General features: G+C 40.5%; 2 protein-coding genes across 3 annotated transcripts; one reads left to right on the top strand and one right to left on the bottom strand.

Annotated features, from left to right (window-relative positions):
- Positions 1-5,436: 5,436 nt before the first annotated feature.
- On the bottom strand, positions 5,437-12,036 carry LOC117541097. Of its 2 annotated transcripts, none has more exons than XM_034208191.1 (2): positions 11,882-12,036; positions 5,437-10,078 (listed from the first exon to the last, which is right to left on the bottom strand). In XM_034208191.1, the coding sequence occupies exon 2, from the start codon at positions 10,046-10,048 to the stop codon at positions 7,571-7,573; it is 2,478 nt and encodes an 825-aa protein (XP_034064082.1). In that variant the 5' UTR covers positions 10,049-10,078; positions 11,882-12,036; the 3' UTR covers positions 5,437-7,570. The 2 variants fall into 2 exon arrangements, with proteins under 2 accessions (XP_034064082.1, XP_034064083.1); XM_034208192.1 differs by lacking the exon at positions 11,882-12,036 and adding an exon at positions 11,614-11,862.
- A 1,186-nt stretch (positions 12,037-13,222) lies between these two features.
- On the top strand, positions 13,223-21,264 carry gsr (glutathione reductase). Its single transcript, XM_034208177.1, has 13 exons — positions 13,223-13,679; positions 14,037-14,205; positions 15,515-15,541; positions 15,656-15,744; positions 17,126-17,195; positions 17,351-17,498; positions 17,590-17,644; positions 17,728-17,827; positions 17,927-18,181; positions 19,387-19,498; positions 19,721-19,852; positions 20,022-20,155; positions 20,613-21,264. The coding sequence occupies exons 1-13, from the start codon at positions 13,618-13,620 to the stop codon at positions 20,760-20,762; spliced, it is 1,503 nt and encodes a 500-aa protein (XP_034064068.1). The 5' UTR covers positions 13,223-13,617; the 3' UTR covers positions 20,763-21,264.

Genomic DNA, 21,264 nt, shown 5'->3' with positions numbered 1-21,264 from the left:
ATGTCTACCATTTTCTTAAATTCATGGTAGTTTCAGTAATCCCATGGTAATTGAGGACACAAGTTATCTAAATGACTAATGTCATCTTTATGGCTTTCAGAAAGGACAGGAGACCGACAGGTGACTATCAAAGGACTAGCAGCAGCAGCATGATGATGATGTTAAATGTGTTGTTTTAGGAACATCCATTGCAAATACATGGAATTCAATAAACATTGAATAGCCTATCATGCAGTTTGTCTGTGCCTTTTCCTCCGTGTTGTCCTGGTTTGCTGTGCTGCCTCCCAGTCGCCACCATGGTTTGCTGTGCTGCCTGGGGATGCTCAAATCGCTCCGAGAAAGGAGTACGAATGTACGGCTTCCCCACTGACACAGAGCGGAGGAAAAAATGGCTGGCTCAAGTCAGCAGGAGCAATTTCACGACCAACAGCAAAAAATATGTGAGGTAATTATATACAAACACTGCATTTGCACTTTTTCACAAAACGAAAACCACACCATTGGGAAAGCTTAATGTTTTGTTTAATACAAAAAAACAGGGAAAGGCTTGAAAAACACAGAGTTGAGACTCAGGGTGCAGGGTGAGGGTCTCAGTGCAGGTATTCAGGCTCCATTGAATCCCCCTCTGGTTCTTGTGCTGAAAGAGGGATAAACAGACAGGAGAAAGGGTTATACACACCTATATAGCACACCTATTGGATGGGAAATTGCCTTGGGGAGATAAGGTGTGGTCTTTGTTCCCAACTGAAGTTATGGAACTTTATTATTTGTGAGTTTAACAAAGTCTGACAAATGGCATCAGTAACAGATGTGATATGAATTTCTATAAAGTTGTCTCACATTCTTGGTCATATTTTATATACAGTATGTAATGAGTATAACATGTCCAGTAAGTATAAAGTGTTTCCTAATACTGTGTATTCAACCACTATGGAATATGTATGTGGGCAGACAAGATTCAGACACAGTTGTTCTGTGTGTGAAGTAACCTCAAGTCACTCCGCAGGCACATTTTGATGCAGACCAGTTTGTCAAGACAAAAAAGGGCAAGACTAGGCTGAGAGCAGAGGCTATACCCACCATCTTCGTGCATCGCCCTGTGGTCAAAAAGAGAAGGGCCCCTGCACCACGATTCACCCCGGGGACCTGTATCTACAAAGCCCATAGCTCATGATCACAGCTATAGTGTGAAAGGTGACACAGGTATAATAAGTATGAACTCTTAGTAACAAAAGTAATATTTCTTATTTTTAAGTGGTATAATATTTTAAATGTTCGAACATTTACAGTTGCCATGTCTTCTACTTACATTAGTCTCAAAGATTGAGGGAAGAAGGGATGAGGAGACTGAGAGAAAGGAAAGTGAGGGTGAAGAAAAGAGAGGACATGGCTAATGAGGAGAGACAGGGAGGGCGGACACCACCCACTCAGCCAGCAGCCAGTCAGCATACAAGGGAACCAGCAGCCAGTCAGCATACGAGGGAACCAGCAGCCAGTCAGCATACGAGGGAACCAGCAGCCAGTCAGCATACGAGGGAACCAGCAGCCATTCAAACAGATCTATTACAACAATTAAGAGAAATTAAAGAGCCAAGAAGGAATCACCAAAAAAGCAAAGGCTGCACTAAGAAAAATCAGGAAGGAAAATGCAGCTCTCAAGAAAACAATGAAAATTAGGGACAAGAAATATAAGAAACGTTTTCAAAAGACCAACTGAAGGCATTAGGCAGACTCACTACAAAGGGATGAAATGGAGCAATGAGACAATTAAGAAGGCTTTAAAAAATTCGCTTTGCGAGCGGACCAACGGGTTACAAAACTCTGCAGGAATTGAAGATTCCCCTTCCAGGAATAAGGACACTGCAAAGAAGGATGCAATGTGTTAAGTTTGAGCCTGGTGTGTTGACAGAGGTCTTTGATTTCCTAAAATTGAAGGCAGATAAATTGACAGACCTTGAAAGGGAGTGTGTGTTGACCTTGGATGAAATGGCAATCACACCAAGTGTGGAGTTAGACATGATTACAGGCAAACTGTACGGTGATGTGACTTTACCAGGTCACACAGGGGTGGCAACACATGCTTGTGTGTTTATGTTGGCTGGAAACACAACATGGTGGAAGCAAGTAGTGGCATATCATTACACTGGCAATTCTACCAATGGAGCAGAGTACAGGCCAATCATTATTGAGATAATACAGAGGGCAGCATCCATAGGGCTATGTGCTTGATGTCACCACCGACATGGGTAGCCCTAACCGAGCCATGTGGAAATCCTTTGGGGTGGACCAAAATAAAACATCGGTGCCACATCCAGCAAAACCTCTATTTCATGCCCGATGTCCCACATCTGGTAAAAAATTTAAAAAGTGCCCTTGTCCGTGGGCAGGTCTTCATAATTCCTGAGGATGTTGTTAACAGAGAGAACCTCCCCTCTAACGAGGTTTCTGTGGTCCCCATTAAGGACTTATTGACCTTTCAGGAAGGGATGGCCTTAAAAATAGCTCCCCATCTTTCAGCTGCAGCCATCGAGCCAAGTCACTTTGATAAGATGAAGGTTGGTCTTGCTCTAATGGCGCGTTTCCACTGCAGGCCTCGTTCGGCCTCGCTCGGTTTGGTTAGGCCTTATTAGGCCCGGCTCACTTTAATGCTGCGTTTCCATTACAGTTTAGGAACTGGGGCAGTTACTATAGTAACGCAGTGTAGGCGGAGCCGTGACGTCATCTTCAATGAGCGCCCCAGAAAAACAACACAGCCGTTAGCTCTTAGCACTCAGAGCTCACAGCTCTTCATATCTGTTCAGAAACTAGACAAAAGTTAAACAAGTACAAACCACAGACTGCCTGTGTCATGGCGAATACAGTCGCTGGTTTATTTATGTCTGTATAGGCCGTTGTTGTGAGTGTGGACGGTCGGAGCATATATAACGTTAGCTTAGCCAAGCTACATTTAGAAAACACGCATTTTAAAAGGGTTTTTCGCCTGCCGTCTGTCTGCAGACTTGTCAAAGCATTAATTCATGGTTTTTACTAACCGGTATCAGTATGTTGTTACTTCGGCATCATTTTGAAACGTGTATTACAATGAATTCACGGTCAAATATGTTCATCTTGTTGTAGTTGTAGCCCCCTTGCCAGCGATTCTCTCTCTAGTTTAGCATACGCAGCCCGACTCAGCCTGGTTGTTCCTGGCCCTAGAACCACGATTTAGTCGGGCCAGAAAAAAGGTGAAAAAGTAGCCCCGGGCCAAAACTAGGCCAAGTGGAAACGCAACCAAAAACGTGCCCCGCACGGCTCGGCACGCTTAAAGCGAGCTACCCGCTGCAGTGGAAACGCGCCATAAATGTGTTCAGTAAGGCTACAAGTGCTGGGCTGAAATACATGGTGCAGCAAGAAAACCGCCCTCTGTCATACCTGACGACAGTGTGGTTCCTGGAGCAGGTTGATCGTTGGTTTGATCTGATGTCATCTCGCCATCCAATTACAGCCCTGAGCAGGCTCAAGATGGAGGAGTACCAAAAGGCCATCACCTTCCTCCAGAACATCGTCCATCTGTTTCGTGGGATAAAGATAGGTCAAAAGGAAGGTTGGAAGCCTGTTCAAACAGGGGTGATAATGACAACAACATCAATTTTGGCCATACAAGAGGAGATGCTTACACAAGGACACAGGTTTGTGTTAGTCAAGGTTCACACAAGACTGCCTTGAAAATACATTCAGCTGTGTGAGGTCTAAAAATCCTGTCCCAACTCCAGTGGAATTCCATCATGCACTGAGAATCATATCTGTGGGGCAGTTCCTCACCACCATCAGCTCTGGGAGCTACCAGGAAGACCACAGTAGCTTTTTGGCAGACTTCCTGGACACAGGGGAGCCAAAAATCACTCCATCAGTCAGAGTGGAACAGCTGATGGCGGTGAACAGAGCAGCAGCACCTGACCTCACAAAAACTGAGAAATGTATTCTCTTCCATCTTGCAGGCTACATCGTCCACAAAATCATCAAGTTTGCCAGCATCTGTGAAAAATGCAAAATTGCAACAGAGCACCATGATGAGAGTCCTTCTGGTGACAACAGCTTGTTAGTGGACTTGAAAGACTTCAAGGCAGGTGCTCTTGTCGTCCCTCCCAAGAAGCCTTTGACTTCATTCACCAAATTGAGGAACTATTTAGGACCAAGACTGGTTCCTCCCTCATGCAGCTCCCCAACGCAGTGGGTGTCTTGGAGAAAGAAGCTCAGGCCCTCTCCAGCAGGCTTCCGTCATGCTGTGGAGTACATGGAGTAAATATGAAATAAAAAATTGAAGTGAAATCAACCTCTTCTCTGGAGAACAAACTTTGATTTCTCTGTCTTGTGAGTTTGCAGTCTTGCTCCTCCACCTGTAACATCACTGCCCCTCCACCTGCCATACAGTAGGTTACTAACAAGATTACTTATATAATACAGTGATAGAATACATGTTTAGTATGCTTACTTATATAAAACAGTAGTATTAAACTTACCTTGTGTTTTCACACTCACTTAAGTCCCTCTCCCTTTGCCATCAATCCAAAATCAGCTGAGCTGCAACATTATACAGGCAGGTAATAATCAACATAATCACAAGGACACAATATGGCTCTGCTAAAAACACTCACTCTTACACGCACCAAAGTTATATTTATCTAATATTTAACTCCCTCCACCCCCGCATACAATCCCGTTTAGAAGCCCCTCTTCTCTAATTCAACAACGTTGGACCAAATGACATTAAGAGAACGGAATTTACAATTAAAAGGTTGTTCAACGTCTGTTGCTAACTTGCTTCGGTATCCTAGCTTGATCTGTTATCTGTAAACGTTCCCTAAATCTACTGATTTAGGGATAATCCACTGACATCTTTTAATACACATGTTCAATTGAATCAGATGTACTGATAATATCCGCAATATAAATCTTTAAACTTCTTCTTACCTTTAAAAGTCCGTCACGAACGGTTATTATGCTGCAACTCTACCGCTCTGCTAGCCTTGGCGCTAACTTCCGGGGAACGAATGAGAGGCTCCACGATCCGCCATTGTTGTAAAAAAGTGGTCCATTGGAGTGAACGGAGATGTCATAACTCTTCTATTATATGGCTCTGGTTCTATCCACCTTGGGACCCGTTATCGTTTCCTCAGTCGTTTAGTGCCGTATGCGGTCGTCCTCGTGTGGCCGAATGGTCTATATGACACTAAACAGTAACGCAAACGGCCGTTTTCGTCCTCGTGTGGCCGGGGCATTAATGGAGGGAACTTCATTCAGCTGCGAGTGTGGCTACAGACGGAGTTCACTCCGTCACGGAGGGGTAGGGTCGAGGGAGTGGTTTGGGATTGGGCCTCTCTGAGTGCGTTAGAGATCTACTATGTTAAGGTACTGATCATGATGAGCAATTATGTTCAACAAACGGGGAGGCTATGCAATCTTTTATCATGTTTTAATAGAAAAATGTAGTTACACAATCGTTATTTATAAAAGCATGAGACACGATAATGCACATTGAGAAGTGAATAAAGGCAAAGAAAAACATTCAGAAATAATTGTGACACATTTAAATAATAATACAATAAACAATACAGCACAGCAGCTTTAGACACTGCAGCGTTAGACAAGTAAAGCACAATGTAGACGAGGCTGTGGAATGGTTACCATCTCCTAAAGAGTATGAACACGATTTATCACATTTTATATGTATAGGTATTTACACGATAAAAATATGTTGATCAAAACATATTTACACAATATAAACTGGGCAACACAATCCTATAAATGTAATCGTAGGTCTATCACTTAATACATCATGGTTAGATTTTAAACACAACACGCTGCTGTTGTAATGCTGTTGTAAACCGTCTGTAAAGAGAGAGTTTGTGACCTTTCAATGGTTACTAAAAAAAGACAACTTTAAACAGATTCCCAGGATCACCATAGTCACTTAGTATTTACATAATTAAAAACACACGCACGTGGTTTTCTGTTACAGTAGTAAACTGAGGTGCTTTTATCAGATCCATTATGCAGCACTATTTAAGGAGTTACAGAGGCTTTACATTGAAGTACATTAAAGACAGGAAACTGTATGGCACAAGATTTCATAACACTCAAATAAATCTCAAATATCTGCGATACATTCCACATTGAAATGTCATGAAACTGGCAAATAAGAAAATAGAGTTTATCAATGAGAACGGCCTGCAAAGTGGTAAATACTGCTAAGAAACTGGGGGACATTACAAGAATAATAAGTACAACTGTGACAATTCACTTCACAAAACACATGCAAACACAAAAAAAAGCTGGCAACCCTCTTTTTTTCTGACACCCCCCATGGTTCACAACACGCCCAAACTGAGAACAAACCCAGCTTCCATTATTTACACCTTGCATTGTCATTTCATTGGTCCAGTCCATTTAATGAAGGTACCAGTGACTGTTGGTCTGGGAAATAGTAATGCAGGATTTCCCAAATGTAAGAGTTTGCAAAGAGTGCCTGAATGCACCACCACGGACTGATACCGATTGCTGCACATATGACATTGTCTGCGTTCCCATAGTGTCTATTTAACATGTAACAACAAATGCAGAGAAAGAGACACAGCTGACTATTAAAACCTATGTAGGCTTGCAAGTGCTCACTGTCAAAATACAGTACTGTTAATTCACTGTTTTCCTGTGTTGTTTTGTGCGAAAAAGTTTAGTACAAAAAAGGCTGTTGAATTGACAATTTATATTACATTTTTGCACAAATCAAACACGTTATCATATTTTAAATCTGCAAAGATCAATCTATTGCTAACTATTACATTTTTCTGACAAACATTTTAACGGTTCCAAATAAATGTGTTTAATTCAATTACTTGATTCCAGCTTATTGATGGAAACATTTTCTGGTTTCTTTGATCCTCTATAATACTTAATATCTTTGAGTTTTGGAGAAAAAAAAATACATTTGAGGATCATCTTGAGCAACATACTTATTTTCACTATTTAATCAACAGTGAAAATACTTATTAGTTGTAGTCCGACTTGATATTCACCACAGATTTTTCCATCATTAAAATTGTGTGCATATTATGATAATGACTTTGCCTATATTCTGATTGGGTTCCCACACAATTTGATCATCTCAGATGCACCAAATTCAGTTTGTGTCTTAGAGTGGCCAGATGCAAAAAAACACAAGTGATGCAAAAAAAATAAATGAATACACTATTTTCCTTTTAATTTTTTAAGCAAACAGCATGCATTATTTGTGCCTCGACTCTGACTCTACTGGTTTATCAAACTTCTGAAACAGTACTTAAACATCTGTGTATTTCTAATGGCAATCTACTACAGAATATGGTCCGTGTTTCATCCATTGCACTTAGTATTTCTCATCCCATGCCTAGATAAACAACATAAATGTTACACACAAGGTTCCATGATAATCAGAAGTCCATTCCTTCTAATCTAATGCTGCCTTAGAGAGAACAAATGTCCATATAGTGTCCTTTTTTAGGTATTTTAAAACAAATGTTTTCAGATAAATGTCCAGTGATATTATCTGATAATTTCACTGAAAGACTCCAACAGTGCAGCCCATTACCTCATACTTCTGCCCCATCACTTTGCTCAGCCTCATTTTTAAGATGTTGCACTTTGGAGCGCCCTCCGAGGCTCCTGTTTCCAACCTGTCTGTCCTCGCTCCCTGACGGTTGGTCCGGGGCTTGGGGTGATTGAGCACCACCACGGGCTGGTTGGGGCCCGGGCGCTTCACCAGCTGGTCTCCCTTCAGCGGCATCGGATAAATAACTGTACTGTCAGTTAGACTGGACCCAGGTACCGGAGTCCTATATTTGGATATTCTAGGTTTTAGTCCCTTCTTGTTTTTTTTCCACACGCCTACTTGCACCCTTTTCAGAGAGACAGTCAGAAACTTTGACATGTCATGCTCACTTTGTGCCACTTCCTGTGGAGGCGTTGTAGTGGCATGTGCATTTACCTGTGCGTCAACTTTGGATTTCTCATCTTTTACGCACGATTTTGACTCAGGAGTGTGATTGCATTTACTTTTGTCCGTTAGCGTAGTATTATTTTGTTCCTCTTTGACAAGGAAGTTGTTGTGGGTCAGTGAAGGAGGGTGTTGAATGCCTTTATCTTGCCCCTCCACTTTTATAGTATCGATTTTCCGGTCAGTCAATAAAAGGTGACGGATAATGGATCCATCTATAGTCGACATCCGACTGAAGAGCTTCGATTTTTCTGCCTCCATCATCTGCTCTGTGCTGTTCGTTGTGTTGATGTTATTTAGAATTGTACAAACAGAACTGTTGCTTTTATCCATCACTAAACCACGCAGAGCCATTACCAGCGGTTGAAAGGAGCCTTGGCCGTCCTCTGATTGTTGACTTAATGAAAACACAGAAGATATGACGGGAAAACCCTCAGACTCTGGCAGATCTCCTTCTGCCAATCTCTCATTGGATCTCACTTCCTGGACCCAAGATGAGACCTTTGAATTTGTGCGATTACAAAGGGCCGGTGTTTTGCCTGAGGGGGAGTCTATTGGTGTTCTGGGTATTGAAAAGGAAGAATTTGCAACATTATCCTTACAAACTAAAATGGCTGGAGGTCTCACTTGGCCAGCTGAGAGAACATTCAAGGAAGGGGAGGCAGATTTTTGCTGGTTAAAACCAACTGCCCCCTTCTTTGTTTTCAAGTTAGTGTAGTCCTCTTCCCTTATCTCCCCGGGTTCAAGTTTTACATGCCGGGACACATCACTAGGAATTACTTTTACATCACTTTCCTTCACGGGTAGAACACCTTTGGAATGATCAATTAAATTCCTTCTATCATCCACCGCTCTCTGAGAAACATGTGCTCCCTTATTTTCTCGATGCAGGGCACCAGTCGACCTGTTGACAGCCCTGTTGGAGATAACAGAGTGCAGATTTGCGTGGTTCCCCAGATCTCTCTGAGCAACTCTGATCCCACAGTTTCCTTCTCTTACAGGATTCACAAGAATGTTGGGAACCTTGTTTGGAACAACTTCATGATATTCCAGATTGATTATTTCCGGCAATGTTCTTTTTAATCCAACTTTGCCTTTACTGACTTGATTCGGGAGGTTTTTGGAAAAATGTACTGGGACAATTGCAGGACGCTCCAAATTCACAGATGTTGTTTCACACTGGTTCCTGTTAATAGTGCACATCCCCATATTCATAGACTTAACTGTGTTTGTGTGGTTTAATGCGGATAAGAATGGCTGTCCTAGTGCTGCGTTTTGCGAAACTGTGGTCCTTGTGTCTTTTATCACAGACTCGTTTCCCTGTTGAGAGACGATCCTCAGCTTTAGCTCCTTTGTCCCGTTGACAGTTTTCACCTCAACAAGTTCCACCATACAGCCATTAGGGATCGTAATTTCCTCGGGAAGAGAAACCGTCAAAGCTCTGCTGTGCTGAAAGAGTCCGTTCAAAGGGGACAAAAGTTCTGCACTACCATTAGTAGCATGTGATACATTAGTGTCCAGTGTAATGCCTCTTTGTTCATCTTTAGCCAGCCTGGCTACAGATGAGCTCAGCGCAGGTACTTTCACCCGAACAGTTGGTCGAAGCAATGATGGATCCACAGTGGAAACACTTGATAAAGCACTGGAGGCTGGAACATGTGGATTTGTAATCATGCCAGTCTTAGCAGGTCCTTGACTCATGACTTTACTATGTACACGCTCAATGTGATTCACAAGGCACAGCCTCCTCATGTAACCCTGTCCACAGTGAGGGCAGTTGAACGGATACTTTGAATTGTGTTCCTTCAGGTGAGCATTTAACTCTGCCTCACTGAACGAGACTTTGTTGCAGTAAAAACAGTAAAATCTCGTCCCCTTGTGCTCCATCGCATGCTTCTTGAGCTCTGCAGCATCTGTACTAGAAAATCCACATTTCTGACAACACTTCACGTTTGAAGAGTTCAAAACACGATCCAAGAGAGGGTTGGGGTGTCCGCTGTTTGCAGACGAAAGCATGCTGTGATAGGTGACAGGAATCATGTTGAGCAGGTCATCTGGCAGCCATCAATTCTGCAATCAGACAGAGGAGTCAGAGAAGAAGCAATCTGGATCTGATAGCATAGGCGGTGCCAGGGGGGTGCTGAAGCTCCCCCTAGGATAGCCATAGCACCCCCCAAGCACCCCCAAGAAATGTATGTCTTTTTTTATTTTCACATGTGAAATTCATAATTAGAAAAATGATTGATTCGAAAATAATATGCCACAGTACAAGTACTTCTGGGTCTCTGTGTTTCATTCAAGCTCAGCTGTGTGTGTGTGTGTGTGTGTGTGTGTGTGTGTGTGTGTGTGTGTGTGTGTGTGTGTGTGTGTGTGTGTGTGTGCGGCAGGCGCGCATTTAGTGTGATTAAGCGAGCGAGAGAGAGCACACCGTGCCAGGGACCGTGTTGTTAGCATCTGTTTAGCTAGCTGCACTAACGGATAGAAGGAGCTGTTTCTACAACAAGGTGAAGGGAATGTCCTCTCCTGTCAGACTGAGAGACTCAGGTGAGCCAAAGGACTCTCTGAGTGTTTAGATAGTTAACTTTAGTCTAAGTTATCTCAGTGGGTCTCAAACGGTTTGGTCACGATTTATGTAAACAATTATTTCCGAGGCACACTTTCATATGATCAATATAGTTATAAAAAAATAAGAGAATAAAGGAAAAACAGTTATGAAATAGTAAACTATATGACAGTAAAACAAGAATACACTTTTGAAGGGGAGTGTAAAATATCCATAAAGAAAAAGTACATCTGTTTACAGTTCTGTTTCATATGGGTGTTGAGAGATGTATCCATAGATCTCTTAATTTTGCTCTCAAAGTGCACCAGATTGATGCATTTACCTTCAATATTAAACAAATAAAAATCTTCCCGGGGTAGCATGCCCCCTAGACGATGTTAGGTCCACCCCCCACTTATAAAAATAGAACGTTACCCCTGCTTATACCTATATGCCGTGAGCTGATTATCGAGCCTTCATTGTAACAAGTATACTATGTATGTGCGCGTGGGGAGTGTAGCAGTAGAAAATACAACTGTAGCGCCCAGTAGATTAAAGGTGGGGTAGGTAATTTTGGAGAAACCAGCTCGAGTGCGCTAGAATTTGAAAATACACAGGCAGAAGTGCTACTTCCTTCCTTCCCCTCCTCACACACACATGACCAATGAGGGCACGAGATAAGTTTGTGTGCACAGATGGAAGGCTGACCGGCAGGTAGGCCATCCAGTTATTTTAGCCGGGCCGGCTACAATTATTGGTCGTGCTTTTTACAGTAGTCCTACTACGGCTTCCACAGATGAACATTTCTTTATGGATTTTTTGTCAAAGCACTTAAGATATTCATTGCTATCGGGATGTTAAGAGCATTCCATGGAATATAACAAAAAGTGTATCTCGAGCCGGTTTCTCAAACTTACCTACCCCACCTTTAAGGGAAAAACCTAAATGTTTGAGCACCCTCTGTGAAACGTCAAGCTCCCCCAAAAGAAAATCTCTGGCATCGCCACTGTCTGATTGTGAGATGTCTCCCACCTGTGAGAAAAATAATAGTTGATGCACCTACCAATGCAGACATTCACACAAGGCCTATGCAGACCCTCCCCCCTCACACACAGCTCCTGTTTTTACAGCCTGCAGCTATTTGATCTTCAGGTAACGGAAAGCAAGAAAAACACAAAAGCGGTTCGCTGAATTAAATGCTGTTGTCTAAATTCCTTATTCCTGTTTTCATTTTAACACTAAAAAGGCCCACAACAAGGGGGGCTAACAAAGACGACGGGCCGAATATGTACTGTTTATTTTATCTACAGAGTCAAATCGTACATACGTACCTTATAGGAGTGTTTGGTTTTCATCTGTTAGATGTTTTTAAATGGATAAATAATTCCTGTGGGCTTGATATTAACGCCTGAAAACGCGACCAACCAAGTCGCTGTGCTTTAGCTTGGGGTCTCAGCTAAGCTAACTCAAAACCGGAAACGGGTTCATCTCTCCTTCAAAGTAAGAGCATGGAATACAAATAATAAATGGGCCTGTATGTGCTTTATTTGGCCTCACCCCAGAAACCGGCTACCTAAAAGGTAAAACTCAGGCAGTCATAGCATTTACCTCCTTGATTGCCAGGCACCTAATTCTCCTGTCCTGGAAGAATCAAGCACCTCCCAATTTTACTAGATGGATAAGAGACACTATGCATTTCCTTAAACTTAAGAAAATCCGGTACACTCTAAAAGGCAGAAGTTTACAAAGATTTGGACCCCCTTCCTAAATTATTACGATAGTTTACAGATCCCCCTAAACCAGGATGACTAGAGCAATAGTTTGTGGCAGCAGCAGCAGCAGGACCCCAAGATCTGGAATTAAGGGGACGGGTGGGGAGGGTTGGGTGGGATGCAATGCATGCATGGCCACACGCATGCAATGAATGTATATTTCTTTTGATTTTGAAATCTCAATAAAAACTGTTAAACAAAAAATTATAATAAATGGGCAGTAATCTCACCAAAGAAAAACGTGTTTAACAATTTGCAGCCTACATGTTGTGTTTGTTTTCGGTCTGCAGTGGTGGAACCATAGGGGTGGAACCTATACAGGCTATGGGTGGAATCTATATCTGCGGGCTATGCATTTTTTAAATTATCAAACAGCAATTTTTTCAAACATTTCCTTATTTTTCCCTCAAACTGAGTTATCTTTTTATATAGGCTACCTTAAAAAATAAAACATGTATTTCCTTAATCGGAATCAGAATCTGTTGTATTGATCAAGTAGTAGGCTTACACATACGAGGAATTTGCTTTGGTATAAGTAGTGCATAGAGAGACAAAGAAAGAAGAATACGTAAAAAACAATATATATAATTATGCGGGAAACTGAGTGCAGTAAACTTTTGTAAAATATGACAATATTCTATTTTCAAGTGGAGAGTTATGCTGATTTGAAAAAGAGGTAGCATGGAGCAGAAATGTGCAACATGTTGTGCAGGATTTACAATAAAAATCACAATGTATGTAATGTACTGCACTATATATAAATGGATGACATTAAAAAGCTTATTTTATCTTATCTTGTTCTCTTAATATTGTCTATACTGCCGGGAAATGTGCTTTTGGCTTCTCTACAGCAGGTCTTATTTTGAATATTTTGACCGGAAGTTAACTTTTTTATTTAGTTTTCCTTCACAGCTGGCAGGCAGGGTGCAGCGTAGGTGCTATAAAAATACGCAAACCCCCTTTATATCCTGGGATTATTCACACGTTTCTAAATCTGCTACTGGACAAACACGCATTTTTTTAATTGGCAGCTTCGTTATACACACCCTACATTTCAGAAACATGAAATATTTGTTTTAAACGTATCCTTCCAGATTTTAGGCTACTGAATGGGCAACATGAGACCGACGGGAGTTCGTGTCGTCGAGTATTTTTGAGTTCACCCCCCCAGTGACACAGGAAGTGGTTTGCAGCGTTTGTTATGAAGTCCCCTCACAGGCTTTCACCGGCTGACACATAAACAACCACACGTTGTGGAGACTTCTCTAAGAAATGCCCTAAAAATCGATAAAAACATGCTGTGTAGAAGAATATGCAGACTGGTTCCCAACGTTTCAGTGCACATGGCATTACCGAGGTGAGTCATGCAGTATATCTAAGTTAAATACTCACTGTAATATTCAATCACAAACTAGTCATGATGCTTTCTTGACTACATTTAGTCATTTTACCTAATTCTTGTTGCAGATTTAACTCTGATTTCTTCTGCTTTTCTATACGTGGTACTGTAGCGCATGTGATGATCACCATGACTATGCACACCATTGTTGCAACTCATAATGACACAGCAAAGGCATTGACCCACCCCCTGTTGGAGCACACTGGCGCCAGCTTCCTGGTTATGGCTGGTTATTTTAATCCAGCTAACCCGGTGTATGCAAGTTTGCGGTTGCTCTGTCCCCAAAAAGCAACTTTTCTCGTCTTTTCTTCGTAGACAAGGAGTAAACATCCGCCGCAGCATGGCCTCAGACACTGCGGGGACGACCCGGTTCGACCTCCTGGTGATAGGCGGCGGGTCCGGAGGTCTGGCCGGGGCTCGCAGGGCGTCGGAGCTCGGAGCTTCCGCCGCGGTGATCGAGAGCCACAAACTCGGAGGTACCTGCGTGAGTAAAAAACAACACTGTTATTCATCCCGACTAGAGTCACTGTCTGTGCTGTCACTCTGCAGCTTTCATACACACACGCTGGTGGCCAGGTTCACTGCGAAGCCTCCCGACTCCTTTTGTGGAAGTGTTTTGTGTGTGCAACAAACATTGTAGCCCTGACATACTAAAGCTAACACCCACTGTATAAAGCAGCAGAGACAAAGTCTTAACAGTTACATTAAATTGGGTTGACCCTGGTCACCCCTCATAGGTTACTTCATTAAATAGACTAATGGATTCTTTGTGCGCAAGGGGTTCAATGTGAGGAAGATGATTCAAATACACTAGTTGTTATTGTTGGAAAACCTTTTTATTGGAAAGCATTTAATATTATAGGCATTTGAATATGTGAAAATGATATGACAGTATTATCCTGGTCAAAGGAATTGCAAGTTATGATCTTTGGCACTAAAACATATTGGATCCAATAGAACTAATTCATTTTTGTAAATATCCTTGTTAGTTAAAAATTAACAACCTTAAATTAGGTGTTCATAAGGTCACATAAGGTCATAACATATCAATTACTTTTTGTATTTAGTTTTTTAAATATTTAATCATTTTTTGTTTACCATGACAGGAAGATAGATAGGTTTTTTAAAGTAATTAATATAAGGATATTCATGGTTATCTCCAAAATGGAAATTGACAACCATTAGGTTATTGTGATCTGTTATTAAAATCCTATATTGTCCAATCCCTAATATTACGTATTTTGTTCATCCACTCCTTTATCTTTTTAGTTTACCCAACAGATATAGCTAATGAGAAAAATATATCACTGCAGTATGATGTTTCACAACCACTAAAACCACTTCCTGATTGCATAAAGGCAAAACTAGTTAGTCAGATTAAATTCCCAATTTTGCTAATAACTGGGTAAAAAAAACGTATGTTACATAATTGTATTTCTATATAAAAACCGTATAACAAGGGATTAATAAATCCAGCCAAATCAAAATTAGGAGTAGCCTCCTTTATAGCCGTTTGTAGCAATAAAGTTTATATTTATTTCACATGTATTGACTTCCAGTGATATTGTATCATGATAATATTGTTAAACTGTGTTATTTTATAGCTGAAAAAGTTACTTAGGGAAGTTTTAACTCTGGGGAGTAGCCTGCATTAATGTTTTCCTTGAAACAAAACACCTATTGCAACATACTGTGCAAATGGAGCTCCGGTGCAGTGTTTATCTTTATAAAAGTAGGAAGTTATTTCCTCTAGTTTACATTGAACTAATTTACACTGCTTGAATGTTTTTCAGGTCAATGTTGGCTGTGTCCCCAAGAAGGTACTCCTTTCTTTTCAATGTTATTGTTATGTGCTGAGTTCACCTTAGAAACATGATCATTTTGACTCATTATTCACTAGATGTCTTATGTAGTGCCTTGACCTGTCTTCACAGGTCATGTGGAATGCAGCCGTTCATGCTGAGTATCTCCATGATCACAGTGACTACGGCTTTGAAGTTGGAAATGTCCGTTTCAGTTGGGAGTAAGTTTCCAGTACCTTTGTGTAACAACAATGAGCTCTTAGGAAACCTGTCACTGTTGTTCCTGCAACAGAGAGGTGTCCATTTCATTGCACAACTTCTCCGTCTTGTGTTGCTTCACTTTAGCCCACTTCTCTATCTTTGCTAACAACACAGTTAAGTCAAGGTGGGAGTTAATGATAAACCTCAGTACGCCTCATTCAGGCAGTGGTTCTCAAACTGGAGGTTGTGAGATAATTTCTACCAGACAGTTGTGGATAAAAAATGAAAACATTTTAAAATATAAAATTACACATTTTTGTCACAATTTCAAATCAGCTGCTGTCTAGAGAAAGTGATGAGTAAGGCAAATATGCAAAGAAACACAATATTCATATAAAGTCCTTTTTGGAATGTATGCACACATGACGACTCCTCCTGAGTGCGTCCTGATGTCTGAGACAGAATCTCTTATAGGGAAACATCAAAGATCATTTACAGCTCACACAATGACATGTGGGTCCAGGTGGTCACCCTAAACACTGATCAGATGCCTCCTATACAGGATGCCATAAAAGCTCCCATACAACTTCCTCCCTCTCTTTCTGCAGTTGTAACACCCTTCATCTTACCCCTGTGAGCACAGACCAAATGTTCTTATCATACATAAGGATTTAAAACACTTCCAGGATACCACTTTGTTCAAGTAACATTTCGATAGGATTACACTTTATTAAAGCTTTAAATGAAAATGGCTTTTATACTACATCACCTATACAAATAATGAAATGTGTGCTTAAAGTAACCATGTCAAATTTGAGCTTTTTCAAAACGGTCAAATAGAGGCGACTTTACTTTGTGTTGTTGTGTAATATTGTATTTTGTTTGCTTTGTCCATCCTTTGTACGCCGCAGGTGCAGGATCAATTATAATAGACGGTTATTTTCATAAAATGTAAATTCAATGCAAAAACGATTATCATACTGCTGAACAAGATAATATGATTATAATTTCGGTTTTTGTAGTCCCTCCCAGCATCAACATGACAATAAATATAATAGTATAAAGAAGTACTTATACTTAGAAGTGTACACCTGTTAATGCAGGAAATGCTCTAGCTGAGGGTTGCCGGATAAAATTCCTGGAAAAAGCAGGAAATTCTGGTTCGCAGTTTTCTGTTTAAGATTACAAAGGAAAGTATGGACAACGTTCAACTCTAAATGTTTTATTCTTTAAGTATTTCATCTGATCTGACCACTGAATATACTTTTTTATATTTTTCTAGAATTGTTAACTGCCAGTGTTTGTGTCTGTTCTAATTATAAATGTATGATTTTAAGGGAAGTAAATATGGGTTGAAAAACAAACAAACATCTTATCTTTGATAATTTCCTGTGTTTGCAGAGCTCTGAAAACCAAAAGAGATGCTTATATTAGTCACCTAAATCGCATTTATCGCAACAATCTTGACAAAGTAAGTTCAGTATTTATATAATCATTATTATTTTCGTGTTTCTATTTTCTTCCCTATTTATATATTTAGTATTTTTGGCAGTTTAATTTATTTCCCCCAAATAATTGTTAGACATAATTACAGTTAGAACAATAATGACATATGCTCTACTCCAGGGTAAAATCCAAAACATTCAAGGTCATGCCAGGTTTACAAATGACCCTGAGCCGACGGTGGAGGTGAATGGAAGAAAATACACAGCGCCTCACATCCTCATCGCCACCGGAGGGCAGCCTATCGTGATGACTGATGATGAAGTTCCAGGTAAGACATGCTTTACTTGGATTTGTACTCAGGAAAAGGTAATCATCTTTGTGGATTGTACTCTTGAACATGTGTTTACTGATCATTTCAGGGGGGAGTCTGGGCATTACCAGTGATGGGTTTTTTGATCTTGAAACTCTGCCAAAGTGAGCTTTTTTTATTATCTCTTTGGTTTTTAAACAATGTGTAAAATGTGTGCCTATAATAAAGCGTTTTGTTTCCCTGACAGGCGCAGTGTCATTGTGGGTGCAGGCTATATTGCAGTGGAGATGGCAGGCATCCTTTCCACCCTGGGGTCTAAAACATCCCTCGTTATTCGACAGACCGGAGTAAGAACACACATAGAATCACAACTAAATATGAAATAATGTTATTCATAGTTATGAAGTTATTAAGTAACCAAAACACATCTCAATTTCTGTCTGTAGGTTTTGAGGAACTTCGACAGCTTTATAAGCGCAAACTGCACCAAAGAACTGCAAAACTCTGGTATAGATTTGTGGAAAAACTCTCAAGTGAAGTCTGTGCGTAAAACAGAGCAGGGATTGGAAGTGACGATCGTCACCAAAGACCCAGAGAAGAAGAACGACGAGGAGAAGATCAGCACCATCCAGGAAGTGGACTGCCTTCTGTGGGCCATCGGCAGGCAGCCCAACACCAACGGACTGAACATCGACCTGATGGTAACAGTCGTCTTATAATGTTTACAGTGAACTGGATATGTGCCGAGCGAATTACAATCAACAATTAATGAGTGGGGAAAATAAGGAGATGTTTAATAGACAGCAGACAAAGTAATTTATTATATTTTTCGCATTATTGAGGCATTTAATTTTGCCACTGTGAAGAGTTCAAAACATATACACGGAGTACTACTTAGTTTTGAATTATTTTCTCTTTTTACGAACTTGTGAGATATCTAAATCCAATTGCACACTATTGATAGAAGGTTTATGATGAGGTTACATAAAAAGAGCCCAAATTAGACCTGGAATGGGATCACCTTTAATCAACAATTAGGGATAATCCAGGAACCAGATTAGACACTAAACACTCTTTATTACGTTGTTTGTTAGAGGTGACAGGTGAATCCTTTTTAGCTCAGGCTTAATAGGCATGTTAATAACAGATTAAGGGGGTGATTAAGCCTTCCTTCTATCAAGTACTACAATAATATATGGAAGTGGGCTAATAGGTTTTCTATTGAAGAGACATTTTATTACAAGTTTGAACATACATATTACCACATTCTGGATATATTCTGGATTCTTATTGTCTAACACGTGAGGAATCACTAATGTGTTATTAGACATAATTTAACTAAAGAAAATATGGAGGAAAAGTTATGTGACGTGTCGTTGTCTTAGTTCTTGCCCTGTTTGCAGAGGCATTTCTAGTTTTTTCTTGAGTATTATGCTTCCTCTGCTCTTTCCTGATTTACGTATAATGCTCCAAGTTTCCACAGTAGGGTGAGTCATTGTTTTTTCTTCCTGTAAACAAAAAAACAAAAGTTTATGTTAAAAATGTACACTGTCTGCAGCTCAGCAACTTGTGATGGTATGAAAGAGAAAATAAATGACCGAAAAGGGAATACGAGCTTTTATATAAGATGGAAACTCATTCTAAAATTAAACTTTACCTAGGTTTCACTTGTCTATGCTTAGATTCACATAGAAAAGGCGGAAGGCCACAACAATTAGACATTTATCTTTGCTATTGAACATGACAAGACCGTTAAGGCGTAAACAATGTATTTTTTTAAATGTTTTCAAGTTGAATAACCTTTATTCCTCATTTACATGAAGGAATAAAGCTTTCAAATGTATGGATTGGTAAAAAACATGATCATAATTTCTGATAATTATAGAACAGTGTTTTCTGTCTGCAGGGGTTGGAGACAGATGAAAGAGGCCATATCGTTGTGGATGAGTTTCAGAACACCAACAGACCAGGGATCTACGCTGTAGGGGACGTTTGTGGGAAAGCTCTTCTCACACCTGGTATGAAGTTGACCTGATAACTCAAATAACATAATGTTTATTACAGCTACACAGTCAAGTTTCCATTCGAGCGTGATCGGTATGGGTGTTTAAAGGCTGATGGGCTGAATATCTTGATATTTGTTTTTTGTGATGCCCAAAAGCCATTTTACTTTTGCAAAATTGTCTATGGGTGCATTCACATTATGCAATCGTTTGACGTTATGTTTTATGTCGGATCAGTTGCCATTGCTGCTGGCAGAAAGCTGGCACATAGACTATTTGAAGGCAAGAAGGACTCAAAGTTGGACTACTCGACTATCCCGACAGTGGTGTTCAGTCACCCACCCATCGGAACGATGGGCCTCACAGAAGGTGAGCAGTAATTTCATGATCAAAATAAGTTTCACATTATTAAATTGCCTGTATGTCCAGTTTTACTGTCATCCTGTAAGTTATTTAAGATGAAGTTTATTTACTATAAATTAATCAAAGCTTTACTAAGTAGGGCAATAATTATAATGCTTATTTTTGTTTTTCACAGAGGAAGCTATTAAACTTAGAGGAAAGGAGAACATAAAGGTCTACAAGACTTCTTTCACTCCGATGTATCACGCCATCACGAGCAGGAAGAGTCTGTGCATCATGAAGCTGGTGTGTGAGGGCAAGGAGGAGAAGGTAGGACTCATTATGTTATTTAAAGCGAGTAAAAACATGATCAATGAATGCATCAAAAATGTTTAGCATGGGGTGTGTCTAGCCTTTTCTTTGACAGGATTATCCCTACTGCTCTTAATCGGTTCAAACCACAATTTTTGTATCCACCTTTTTTATGCTGTATAATCTACAGCTGACGTCAAAAGGCTCACACCCAGTCTCTGTAGGTTTTCAAAAGGCATTCTGGTAAATGTAGGAAGTAAGCCAAACAAACTACATAATGAGGGAGGTTTAGGAAAAGGATATTGTTTTGAATTGGGAATTAAAAGGTATGTATCAACAGTAGATGCCACTCAGCAGTGAGTTTGGTGTTTCAAAGGGTTGGGTTTAATTCCCTTATGTCTTAATGTGTCTTTATTTTTTAGTGTTGTATGTAAACACTAACAATTGCAAAGACTGACTTGTGTCTTCTCCCCAGGTGGTGGGTCTGCACATGCAGGGGCTGGGCTGTGATGAGATGCTGCAGGGATTCTCTGTGGCCATCAAGATGGGCGCTACCAAAGCAGACTTTGACAAGACTATCGCAATTCACCCCACCTCATCTGAGGAGTTTGTCACAATGCGTTAGTGCAAACACAAACTCCATCCTTGCTTCCCTATACGACCAGCAACCCAGACAATCATACCAGGACGGAGTCGCTCCTCTGTACCACTCTTGCATCAGCTTGACGACTTGCTTTCTAAAACGTTGTACTTCCTTTTTCACTCATTTAAGTGACCTTATTTGTGCGCAGTGTTTTATCTTCTAATTTTTACATGAATGGATTATGGCCTTCTTAAACTGTACTGTGGGTCTTGATTTTTGATTGAATACTCTAGATTCCATTTTGATCATCATGATATGGAAGTGATGGATCTGCAGGTATTATTGTCAAGTGATTGCATTGGAAAACAAACAAAAAAATACCTCTTTCCTAGTGTATGTGTTTGATTTGTCAAGTCATTTGTCCGATGAATATTGCAACACTGCTGCTCCTTAAGGCACCTACCTACTACCAATGCGAGGTCACAATGTATCTACTGTACTGTTCTAAACAAAGACTTTAATAAACACGAGTTTTTTTTCTTAA

Source organism: Gymnodraco acuticeps, unplaced genomic scaffold (genome assembly GCF_902827175.1).
Source record: "Gymnodraco acuticeps unplaced genomic scaffold, fGymAcu1.1, whole genome shotgun sequence".
Taxonomy (NCBI): Eukaryota; Metazoa; Chordata; class Actinopteri; order Perciformes; family Bathydraconidae; genus Gymnodraco; species Gymnodraco acuticeps.
This window is presented reverse-complemented; position numbering and strand designations above follow the sequence as displayed.

What these genes read in the sequence shown, in the direction of transcription:
- LOC117541097 (XM_034208191.1), bottom strand. Translation starts at nt 10,048, where the DNA reads ATGATTCCTGTCACCTATCACAGCATGCTTTCGTCTGCAAACAGCGGA.
- gsr (XM_034208177.1), top strand. Translation starts at nt 13,618, where the DNA reads ATGCTGTGTAGAAGAATATGCAGACTGGTTCCCAACGTTTCAGTGCAC. An exon ending in ATCGCAACAATCTTGACAAA is followed by an intron (nt 17,196 to 17,350) that starts GTAAGTTCAGTA and finishes GCTCTACTCCAG; the next exon opens with GGTAAAATCCAAAACATTCA. An exon ending in GACTGATGATGAAGTTCCAG is followed by an intron (nt 17,499 to 17,589) that starts GTAAGACATGCT and finishes TGATCATTTCAG; the next exon opens with GGGGGAGTCTGGGCATTACC.